Genomic DNA, 12,903 nt, shown 5'->3' with positions numbered 1-12,903 from the left:
TGGAGGAAATGAGCTGAAATGCACAGGGACCTCACAAAAGTGTCATACATGTGCTGTAAAAGTGAAAATTTGGTTAGTCCAAAGAAATTTATAATTTTGTTGATTTTTGTACTTTTCAGATTTGAACTTTTGAGAACGGGGTGAATTGGGACACAATGTACTGTAGCTTTAATGGTATTAAGTTTGGATTATTCTCTATGTGGCATCACCTTACGCCTGTAATAGTTAGTTGTCCTCTACCTGGTACCACCCACCACTAATTTTAAAAACAGGAAGTGAGTTTTTACTGTCCCGGTACAAAATTTTACCACACCAAATTTTCAGAATTCCAGAAATAATTTTTTGAAAGGATTTTCAGGTTTTAAATAAATACGTACTTTGTTTTTAAAATATTGTTATTAATTTGTTTGTATCTTTAATGGTATTAACTTGTATTAAGATATGTATTGGTAAAACAGACCTATTTGCACCTTCATTGGGCACATTGGGTAGCTCTATAATTTGACTTAGAATTAGAAAATTAGAAAAACAAATTTGAAAGCCACCCACCCTTAACCCAAAAAAGTTTTGGAGGACAACCATTTGAACTATAATGTTGTTAGTCTTATCCTGAAGTTCCAGTAATTATTGAGTTAATTATGCTTTGAATATTGCTGTTAGAGTTGGAAAATGTTTGCCAATATTCAATTTGTTGGACTGATAGAAATCATTCGTGAGTTGTTTTTAATGGCACTGGTTGCAAGTTGGTACCAGTATGGTATTGCTAAATTGCCCATAATGTGTTTGGCCAAAGGTTGTTTTGCTTTAGGCTGTATGTACATGATAATTGTTATTGATGGAAAATGACATGCAAGTAGCAAGAACATTTAACAGTTGTCTGCAATATGTGCGAGTTGTCCATTTTTTGACTGAAAGTCACAGCTCGCTCGTTATTTTTTCCTTTAAAAATGACACATGATTATCTGTATTTTTTTTTAATGTTTAGGGAGAAATGCAGTATTTATTTGGTAAGAAACACTGTAGTATTACCTTATGTAAGTAGTGATAAGAAAAGAACAATGAAAACTTAAGTTTTAACATGAAATGTGAAGGTCAAAAGTTTTATTACTTTTTTACCGTAATAAGTACAGTCCAGTTGAGGGTACCAAAGAACATCCAAGTTATGGCAGTAAACATGACATCAATTGTTGTTAAATTGTTCTAAATTATTAGAGAAGTATTTAAATACTTGTTTAATGTCCCAATTCACCTCATTTGTGGGGATAAAGGGTACAAAAACCAATTCAAACCTTCATCAAATACTATTTACTCTGCTGTCCCGATTCACCCCAAACTCGGGGTGAATCGGGACAGTCACTTTTTTTTAAAAAAAGAGGTAAAGCACTTGAAATCCACTCAATCTAACATTACCAGTATGTAGATCTCATGTGTGGACATAAAATGCACCAATGACTGTGGCAATTGAAGCTACAAAGAAAAAAAATACAATTAAAGCCATGCCCAAACTGTCCCGATTCACCCCGTTTTACGGTACCTATAGTCTGAGGTGCTCTGACGATAACACTCCGATCGCCATGCAATCTAAGTTTTGTAGGCCAGTGGGACAACGGAATCACTACGTGAACGAGCTACTACTACAATAGTCTCTGAGAAAAGAGGCAGACACAGACAAACAAACAGATAGTGAATTAAATAGTGATGATCAGTTGAGTTGTAGCAACTACAAATTTCGAACGTTTGTCAGGGGTCAAACCCCACCATTTATATTTCCCCACACTTTTAGACAGACACCTTTTTATCAAAAACCCCACCATTTATATTTCCCCCACTAGACAGACACCTTTTTTATCAAAAATTGAACCCCCCACCCTTATGCAGTGTTTGTGACCAAAGCTTACAGCATTACTTATCAAATTCGGAAGACTGAACATCGGCGCTATCGCCGTTTCATACAGTCACTTCCGGGTCCATTTTAGCACTATCTGCGCCATCAATCCATTTCAGAATCCGAATTGATGCAGAATTTATCCTCATCTATCAAACACTCATGATTTTCTTATTCATCTGAAACATCTTTCGAAAAGATATGACTTTAAGATTGTTTACAGCATTACTTAATCAAATTCGGAAGACTGAACATCGGCGCGCCGTTTCATACAGTCACTTCCGGGTCCATTTTTATCATTATCTGCGCCATCAATCCATTTCAGAATCCGAATTGATGCAGAATTTATCCTCATCTATCAAACACTCGTGATTTTATTATTCATCTGAAACATTTGCGACATATTAAATGTTGGCAAAACTGCATCACTGCAACTGCATCGAAAAGATACGACTTTAGATTGTTTATCATAAACACATGGGCAAATTGTAAAGGGTTGAGATACCTGTGAGATCCTGAATACATGAAAACGTCAGTCTATACTCTCTACACGGCCGCTGTGGTTCGGATCGCTCCTCTTCTAGTGTGAGCGAGCGGGCCAAAGCGGCTGATGTAGAGACTGAAAATTATATTCATTCATAAAACTCACGGCGCGTCGATTCTTCTACGGGTGACGTCGTATGAATTGAAAACATCAGCAAATTAATTTTTGACATTTTCTTTCCAGATTTATGAAGAAAATATGAATGTTTTTCAACAGATCATCAAATTACTTTATTATATTTTTTTTTCAATTGGTAGCGTTACCCACACGCTTTATAATTATATATTGCTCCCACGGTTTTTAGAAACCCACCCTTTATTCCGCAAAATTGTATTTTTTTTCAGATTTTCAGAATTCCCAACCCACGCTGTAGAAAGCGTGCCAGACAAACAATGATAATGAATAGCCAGATGTGACCTTCGCTGTCGAGACGTTGTTTTCAGGGTTGTCAAACCCGCGATTTGGTAACCCAATTAGGCGACTTTTGAAGATTTTCCCCGGGACAATTTCCTGCCCCATAGAATGCAAAGGGTAAAGAAAAAAATTGGGCGACTTTTCGATTATTTGACCTGCGATTCGGGCCCGGGATTCGGGCTGAATTTTTTTGGCAACCCTGGTTATTTAGCGTTAATTTAACTAAATTACTACGCCGCTGGTCTCTAAATATTTTGAGATTTTGAAGTGTTGTCCCATGGTAACAAAACTCCCGAGAACTCAATAAACAATCTGGACAAAGGAATCATCCAAGGCACGTTTCTATCCATGTGAGATCACCGCAAAAATTCATGATAAAAGGTCACTTTCCCAAAGAAAAATAGTGCAATCCGTCAATTCCCGCCATGATCTCACAACTTAAATTACTCAGACCAAAATAATCTCTAGCGCATACAGGGAACCAAGCAAAACGATAGAAATGACTTGTTTCTCATGACGACTTTTGACTTTTCTCACTTCAAAATAAGTACTTTCCCCACCCCAAATTCACTTCTAAAGGAGTGCAATCGATTGCTAAATAACTAAGCAAACCTTGGAACGTAATTTCAAAGCCAAATATCATAAACAAAAGAAACCTTAGCATAAAAAGCAAGAACGCAAGTGGCCAAAATATGTAGCAAAAATACAGTCCTCACTGACTGCAATGACTCAGGCTCACCTAGCTGACGCTAAGAGCCAAAAATGTGTTGTTGTTGTTGTTGATGATGTTGTGTTTGACTTATGACACAACCTTGAAATCCCAATTTTCAGTTCCACAATATGTTGGATGTGAAATAAGTGAGAAAACCCTTAGTGCTACCGGTACTGATTCATTACTAATGAAAAAATGTTTCAAAAATATTCTTAAGAATTTTAATGCCTGCAAATCAGGAAATTTCCTCTTTTCCCTAAGTTTCTCAACAACAAGATGTGACAAATATGCAACCCTTACAGGAAAGAAACTAGTAGTAACCTTGCCATGTATTTTGTTCTGGAGGAGCTGGAGTGGGGACACCAGCTCCCGGTAATCTAACTTCATATCCCCTTCCTGCATTGCCTATTTGTACTGAATCCATCACCAACTGTTGTACACTCCTCTTGGTGGATACCAACAAGTATTGATCCATATCTTTTTAATTCCATAGGATTTACTTCTAAGGTTAAATTTGTGTGCAATGGTGTGAATCTGCTTTCTCTCATCTCTGTTCAATGATGAAGGAAAGACAAGAGGATCTTGATTTCCGGATGAGATATAATCTTCAATGATCTTTGTCACCGCATCCGTGTTGAGACCCTTCTCTGAGAAACCTAGACCTTCTCGGCGTATATGCTCAATTGGGATTATGGGCTGCGAGATTCCAAACCCACCCTTTCCAAGTCCCCCTACACCGGTCCAACCCATTATTTTCAGCATCTTATGACCAATATTCTCTTCACTGATAACTTTAGAAGAACTGGGCAAGCCCACCTCTGTTTCACCATCTTTCACAATGTGTGTCAATGGAATTGCTGCTTTTTGGTCAACCTCATAATCGTGGTTCCGTTTCACAATCGGACATTTTTTGCGCAGAAACTCGACTGCCACTTTTGCAGCACAGTGCTTGACCATCTTCTCATCTTCATGAGTGGCAAAGCCAATCAACACCCCATTCAGGACACACTTGCAAAGCCATACTTCTTCACCATTCAAGGGAATTTTGGTGTCACTCACTGTAACTTCCAGCTTGGATCCTTTGTTTGATTGTGATGAGTTTTGTAAGGATTGGATATATCTAAATTCTTCTTGTATTTTTTGACTTTGAATTTCAATCAGGACAAAATTTGCAAATGGGTCATCAGGATCAAATGACAGAGTATCATCTTCATCAGTATTTTGTCTATATTTTTCCTTGTAACCTTGAGTTTCGTCTTTCAACCAGGGGAGTGGTACCACTACCACCTCTTTATCAAACTCCTTGCCCTTTGGACTGGTTTTCTTTTGCCGATTGATGGTTAAACTTCTTGGATTCATCAAATTGTTAATACATTCTTCTGCCGTGTTACTCTTAGCTACCTTTTGATCCATCCCTTTCGGTGAATTATAGGTGATCAACTTCATATTTTCCATATAAATATTCACAATCCAGCTTTCTCTTTTCTCTACTATTTCCCCGTCTTCCTCAACAGGTACTTTCACTGGAACACACTCAACTTCAATCTTCTTATTATTCATTTTCTGGGCAGCATTGCACAGAATTTGCAATGGTTGATCTAAACGACAGTTGGGTCTTTTACACAACCAATCTATTCTGTGGACAAGATCCTTGAGCTTGGCTTTGTCTGGATCATTGTCATTGTCATCACTTGGTGCATGGCGCTTTCTGCTGTGACGACTATCACTTGTGTACTGAGATGACTGTTCATTATTACCCCAATTCGCATCTTCTAATGTACTTGTAGCTGCTTGCTGCATGAGGTTGGCTACACCACCCAACGTACTCCCCGTTGCTGGTGCAAACCCCGGCGGTGCGGCTCCCAATAACCCATCGCCTACTGGCGCTTGTTGTCGCTGATTTGAATATTGTCTGTTATTTGCAGGTTTTGATGATCCTCTGCCCAATGGAATTTGTGGTGTCACGTCTCCACCTGCAGCCATTTCTCTCACCCTCTCCATAAGCTCAGGCTCGTATCTTCAAGAGAAATAAGATGATAATATGCCTGTCAGTCCAATGTTTGCTACTTATTTGTCAATTACGTTTTACCATGTATCGAACATTTTCATCTCTTATACATCTATATAACATTGTATGTGTGCACTGATATTAAATTGTATGGCAAAATCTGAATATGAACATATCCAAATACTGATTAAGAAATGTATAGTTTTAATCACATGACAATGAGTAGTAGTATAAGAAATGAGAATGTTTAAGCATGTATGACAAACTGGAATTGTTTCAAGTGTATAATTGTTTTTAACTGTTTTTGCCGCAGAAAAGAATGGCTAACATCATTTTTTCTTTGTGAATGCAAGTTCATTTCTGTCCACATCAATGCCGGCTGCTAGCTCAGTGACTTTTTCTGCAAGTTCAGGCTGATATCTGGAAATGAAAACCACAAGTGAATTAATTCAATGAAATTCCAAAAAGAAGTGCAATTGTGCATGTAACACCGTAAGTTAATAATCCATCATTGTGGTTGGACTAAGTGGGATTGGACCAAACAAATGGGATTGGACCAAGTGGGAATTGCCCATTCCCGGACTGATTTAATATTCGGGCTAGACTATCTAGTACAGGCTTTAAAATAAGAAAAAAAATCCAAGGGTCCTCTGGACCCTTGCCATTTCAAGGGTCCGACCCCCCGAGTCCAACCCGGACCCTTGCCTTTGAAAATTCTAATTTTCAAGGGTCCGACTATTATGTAGTATTAAATGTTGGTGTAGACTATAGAAACAATAACTACCAATACCTCCTGCTTGAGAGAGAATTAGCTACAGTGATCAAGGTATGTAGATTGTAGAAAATTGAAAACTTGATGGGAAACTGAAATGAAAGTGTACTCAGGGAGCTGGACGTTTTATGTTAACCAGATTTTCCAGTGGAACAACAAAACTAGGATTTTCTGCTCTTTGCTTTTTAACGGGTCATACGGACCCGTACTGTAGTAAATATGCGGGTCCGCGCTTACTTTCATGGGTATTTGACGCAAGGACGCACCTTACACATACAATGTACATGCAAAGTCTTAGCCAGCCATGCGTCCAACTGTCTTTAAGACGGGCTAATCTAATTTTAGACGGGTGTATTTAATGGATTTTACATGTGATAGCTCTAAAACAGATGATTTTAAGGTTATATGAACTTGAGACTAATTCAGAGTGACATGTTAAGGCCAAATCAGGACATATTTGACCCCAGTGGGTATAGACAAGTTGTTTTATATTTGAGGGTCAAATTTTGGTATCTGCTTGGACAGGTGGTTTCTGATTTCTGGCTAAGACTCTGCATACATGTCTGCACATACATGTGTAGGTATCCCAGGCAAACTAACACATTTGCTAGTCAGCCAAATTGGTCCAAAAATACAATACAAATTTTACATAGAAAATTAAAAGAAAAGATTTTTCAAGGAAACCTGCATAAATAATATGTTGTCTATACTTCACTTAAAGCCTTAATGTACTATCTTTTTTCAAAATATACCTTTATTTTTTTCAAAACCAAATTTTTGGCATATTTGTAATATTTACTTATTCCAACATAAATCTATGAGCAAACTGTCAAATTTGCCCATTTTGTAGTAAAATGGGACGATTTTCTACATTGGTCCGACATATAATTTTTAGATAATATGATAATATGTCAGAACGATCGCAAATCGTAGTCTCCTACGAAGCCAGTTTGGTTACGCTCCCTCCACATGGGGAAACTCCTGAGGCCGCACTTGCCGTCCTAATCCAAATAGTGCGAGATATTTCGAGTCATAGAGGTTAAAGTTTATGATGTTGTTTCTTTGCCAATTCCCAATGTTTTTCGCGTCCAAATAATGATTGCATTTATCATTTTGGAAGAAAAAAAGAAAATTCTAAAAATTTAAAAAGGTCGTACATTAAGGCTTTAACCCAAATATGCAATTTATTTTTGTGATGAGATAATCGCACATGAATTTTAGAGGGATTTTAATAGCAGTTCCATAAAGAAAAGCTGCTCTAAAATATTATGAGACTATGCCATTTTGTTTTGCAATTGATTCATCAAATGTTGGCTGAATGTTAAACTTTTGAATGTCAATCTTTGACAATATGTAACTTTGTTTAGTTGAAAGTGTTATGACAAAACAGTATTAAGTTTTGGCTTTCTTTACTCAAGGGCTTTAATTTGATATATAAAATGATGTGGTTTGATGACCAATTTGAATTCGCCTGTTATTCTCTCGGTCGGGGCCAAATCACATCCATTAAATTCATGCATTGGAGTGAAAACAAGTTATCGCATATTTTTATTTGCAGAGAGTCGAACCTGGCACAATAGTGTGATAGCTTGTGATACACTCCAGAGTTCAGTGAATGCGAATGTTGTTTTCACTCCAGTGCTATTGTCAAGCCGGTACTGCCCGGATGTCCGACCGACAGAATTAGACTGCGGAACTCAGTCCTCAATGATAGTCAGTCACTTATCTTTTGGTCGTTGTATGACTATCATTTGAGGACTGAGTTCTTACCATACATCTCCCGAGGTGCAGTTTCAGACAAAAGCTTGGGATTATTGGGGCAGAGGTTATCTTTTGAATTCTTTCATCAAATTTGCCATCAAACTGCATCATTTTATATATAATATCAAATTAAAGCCCTCGCCTTGAGTAAAGAAATCCAACACTGAAAACCTTTTTGTCATAGACAGTCATAGCACTTTCCGTAGCAAAGTTACATCTAGTCAAAGATTGACTTTCATCAAAAAGATTCAGCTAAGCAAAATTCCCAAAAAAAGCATTTTGGGGGTGTTTCTAGAACTTAGTATCATGACGATAGCAGCTTTTTTTAATGGAACTGCTATCAAAATCCCGCTGAAATTCCATGTGCGAGTCTCTCATCACCAAAAAAAATCATAATATTTGGGTCAAGTGAAGTATAGACAACATATTTATGTAGGTTTGAGCGAGCGGTTCTTTTAAATTTCACAATGACAAATTTGTAATGCCGGTTTAGGCCAAACATAGACCGTAAGGTACTAATTTCGAGGAGCATAACAAAACACCAAATTGGTGTTGTATGACCTTTGACATGCATGCATTCTTTTGTCGAGAGTTGACATGGTCTTTCAATTTGTGCCGAGTGTCCTTGCCCTTGCCCTTGGCAGACTTGACTATGCTTTAGTGGTCATGAAAGGATTCAATAGATAACCTCTGCCCCACAAATCCCCAGCTATTGTCTGACATTGCTCCTCGGAAAATATATAATAACAACTCAGTCCTCAAATGATAGTCATATAACGACCAAAAGATAAATGACTGACTATCATTGAGGACTGTCCGAGTTCTGCAGTCTACTTTAGGCCATTTTGTAGGTATCCCAGGCAAACCTTAGTTAACACATTTGCTAGTCAGCGAAATTCGCCGAGACCGGGGCCCAGACACAATGCATATTTACATAGAAATTTGAATTTTTTTCGAGAATAGGTCGGTGAAGGAAACCTACATAAATATGTTTTCTATACTTCACTTGACCCAAATATATGATTTTTTATGATGATAATCAAGTCGCACATGGAATTATAGAGGGATTTTGATAGCAGTTCCATTAAAAAAAGCTGCTATCGCCATGAGACTATTAAGATCTAGAAACACCCCCCCGAAATGCCGTTTTGGGGAATTTTGCTAGCTGAATCTTTTTGATGAAAGTCAGTCTTTGACAAGATGTAACTTTGCTACGGAAAGTGCTATGAAAAAAAGGTTTTCAGTTTTGGCTTTGTTTACTCAAGGGCTTTAATTTGATATATAAAATGATGCAGTTTGATGGCAAATTTGAATTCACCTAGCATACCTACATTTTGGCTGACTAGCAAATGAAATGTGATATGTGTTAACTGACGTTTCCCTCTCATACCTACATAAGGCACCACAAACAAATTTGTTCGATCTTTGGATCGACCGTCGATCTAGGATGCATCGCAGTTCCTGTTGTGTAAACCAGGCGTAAACCGCCCATCCAACCTGATCGTGTGCACAGGATTTGTGCTGGAGGCTAGTTAATGCGCACAACCAATGCGCAGAAAGAAGACCTTGATACTAGGCGGAGCTTACGTTTCACAAGAATGATTGACAGCTGTGAGTAAGTGAAATTCTGTTCTGTGATTGGTACAAAAATATGGTTCTCGTATAAATGAATATATTATCCATGCCATGGCTTCAAAATTAGGAACCGTTTCTTCCACAGAGCCCTATATAGGGCTCTATGGTCTCTACTCATCATACACCGTAGAAAGATCTGGCCAGCGACGGCGCTTGCCAATCAGGCTAGCTATTTGTACGACGTGGCCGCTCATCCTTTTTATTATCCCTGGTCTTGTCACGCTGGCGCTGGTAGATTCGCCCACCTGTGATTACTGACCTGGATCTGACAGAAGATTGTGGAATTTACGATTTTCAGCAGCAGGATTTTATGAAACTGCCAATATTTGCAAGTATTCTGAAGGATCGGTAATAATTAAAATATTTTTCATGGTGTCGGTAGTGCAAGTTGAAGTTAGTGAATTTGTGGTTTTGTATACATGTATGTGCAAGAGTGTTTTCAGGAAGCGTAAATAGGCAGGCCGTTATGCTAAGCTCTCCATGTTATATGCAAGTTCGGCGACGAACTGGACACATCACACGGTAGTGTGATGTGTCCAGCCTGGATATACGACCACGCATGCACGGAAGTTTAAAGAAAACAACTTTAAATGAGTACAAAAGCAAATGAAAAGAGAATTTTAACAAGCGGTTAAAGACAGCTTTGCGTCCTATTGTTATTGCATTGGATTATAGAAGATTACCTCACGACCACAACACTTCCTATCAAGTCCAAAGAGCTTTATTGATGTGCAATTGTTCAGAGTTGACATGACACATGTCGATCGATCATCGATTCTCTGCATTCACAATAACTACTTCGGGCATACCAAATAACTTCTGTGTGGCCTATGTAGCTATGTATGAATGAGCCGACTGTCGCACAGAATATCCATTACCAGACCGGGTTGGGCAGGGGATTTTTAATTAATAATGCTTTTCGAAGTTTTACTGCCTTTGATAAAATAAATGAAAACGGCAAGAAGAAGTAGAAGAATAAATTCAAATAAAAACAAACAGAACAACCGAAAACCTTGATATTAAAACGAAAAGAAGAAGAAGAAAAAAAAAGAAAAACAAAAACAAACTATGAATGATTAAAAGTTTTCGCACTAGTTGTAACAAATCTTTCTGGAGCAAAAATTTAAAAGTAGGCAGTTGCATATGCTTGCATGCATGTATCGCGTGATATTTAGGCATGTGGCCTACAGCATGGGTGAAAAAATATTAATTTCCCGGGAAGCGAGCTAAATTCCCCCACAATTAATAGCATGTTTTTCATACAAAAAAGACACACTTTCCCTCCAAATTCCAGAATTTCCCTCCAAACACCAACATTTTCTGAGAAAGAGCTTCCCCGTTCCAAACTTTTTAGAGCCATGCCTACAGGACCTACGGTATTCGTATACTGCTGCCCAAAAACTAAATTAGAACTTATGATAAAAGTCAGAGAAAATGTTTTGTTAACCATGTTCACTTGTTGAACTTATGATTAAAATCTTATATACAAGTTACAGATAAAAACTTTTTCTATAATATTTCATAATAATTAATAGGCCTATAACACTTATTGATAGGCCTACTACTTGAATCTAGACCATGCAGGAACCCGTTCATACTGACAAAATTATCATTAAAAAAATCATTAAATCACTCATAGTCATAGGCCTACCTTTAAAAACTAATCCATGTTTTTCAAAAATTCAAACGAATTAACAAAAAAAAGTTGTTACATATCAATTAAATTTATAAATAAATAAATAAATAAATAAATAAATAAATAGAGTTTAAATAGAGTATAATGTTGTTAAATAAATAGATGAATAAATGAATATTAAAATAAGTAAATCGGAATATAAATAATTAGTAATTGAATGAATCAGAATGAAATAAATAGGCCTAGGCCCCTACATAGGAATAAATAAATATATTTATAAAAATAATAAATTAGTAAATAAATGAATGAATATAATAATATCAGGATAATCATACGCCTATAACAAGTGAAAAAGAATATAAACAATTTTATTAATTATAGCCGTGACCCTGGCCTTGTCAGGTCACGTCATGGTCACGTCTTCGGCCGCAAAGCTGTGCGCTGTATATCCAGCTATATCCGGGACTTTCCGGGTATCGATTATAACGGTGTTGCTGTGAATGCTAGAACCATTAACAATCGATTGACTTGGATGTATCTATAATCCAATGCAATAACAATAGGACGCAAAGCTGTCTTCAACCGCTTGTGAATTTTACACTTACTCGCAACCGTCAAACTCCATATTTGCCCATACTCTGGACAATGAAACTAATTGACGTTCAGGATAATCACCCCAGTTGTTCATTAAAAACGTTTTACGAGCTTCCCAGTGCTTTTGGGGCTCGTAAATTTGTCGAAATTGTTCGACATACTGGGCCAAATCTTCTCCTGAATTCGTCGCCATCGTCAAGTTTTGAGGAAATTCCTACTTCAAAATTTGGTAGGAGCACCTCCGTTTCAGAGAGTTAAGTTTTTTTGGGGAGTTTACACAGAATTAGAGTTTACAATATCTATCACGTATCAAGCGTATTAACCATGTTAACTCCTGAACAATTCCAGAAAAATGCATACATTCATTCATTCATTCATATTTATTCAGTACTCACATAAAAAATATTACAGCACATATGATAAAAAAATATACATTATAAATACGTATACAAGATGTGGTCAATTGCATGAAATACCAGATATAGCAACGAAATATATGGATTATGGAGTAAACACCAGACGAGTACCAAGGATAGCCCCAAAAGCCTCAATAAAATTGAGGCTTATTTCCATTGGGGTCCTTAAAGAAAAAAAAGAAATGGGGAAACAAGCAGATCAGGCAACAGAACCAAATAAATAAATAAATAAATAACTCCCGAACCCAAAATATTGCACAAAATAAATAAATAACACCCAAATCCCATACTGCACATAAACTTACGACCAAATAGAAAAGATCAAACTCCATCAATACCTAATGAAAGACCTTTGTTTATTTCTTATGGCTTGATCCATCAGATGTTTTTGACGGTTTTTTAAATTGGGTCAAATTGGTGATCTGTTTGATGGAATTTGGTAATGAATTCCAATGTTTGATGCCACTAAAAAAAGGTGTGACTAACATTACCGTGGTTTCTAGGAACAACAAAATTGTATGAGCTA

The 12,903-nt window shown here is 37.1% G+C and overlaps 1 protein-coding gene across 2 annotated transcripts; it reads right to left on the bottom strand.

Annotated features, from left to right (window-relative positions):
- Positions 1-3,596: 3,596 nt before the first annotated feature.
- Positions 3,597-12,167, bottom strand: LOC140160939 (uncharacterized). 2 transcript variants are annotated; one of them, XM_072184287.1, is made up of 2 exons: positions 11,973-12,167; positions 3,597-5,572 (listed from the first exon to the last, which is right to left on the bottom strand). In XM_072184287.1, exons 1-2 carry the CDS (start codon positions 12,152-12,154, stop codon positions 3,979-3,981), a joined length of 1,776 nt encoding a protein of 591 aa, XP_072040388.1. In that variant the 5' UTR covers positions 12,155-12,167; the 3' UTR covers positions 3,597-3,978. The 2 variants fall into 2 exon arrangements, with proteins under 2 accessions (XP_072040388.1, XP_072040389.1); XM_072184288.1 differs by having other exon boundaries at positions 3,597-5,983; positions 11,973-12,110.
- Between the last annotated feature and the right edge of the window lie 736 nt (positions 12,168-12,903).

This window comes from Amphiura filiformis, chromosome 9 (genome assembly GCF_039555335.1).
Source record: "Amphiura filiformis chromosome 9, Afil_fr2py, whole genome shotgun sequence".
NCBI lineage: Eukaryota > Metazoa > Echinodermata > Ophiuroidea > Amphilepidida > Amphiuridae > Amphiura > Amphiura filiformis.
The sequence above is the reverse complement of the archived record's forward strand: the minus strand, read 5'-3'. Positions and strand labels throughout refer to the sequence as shown.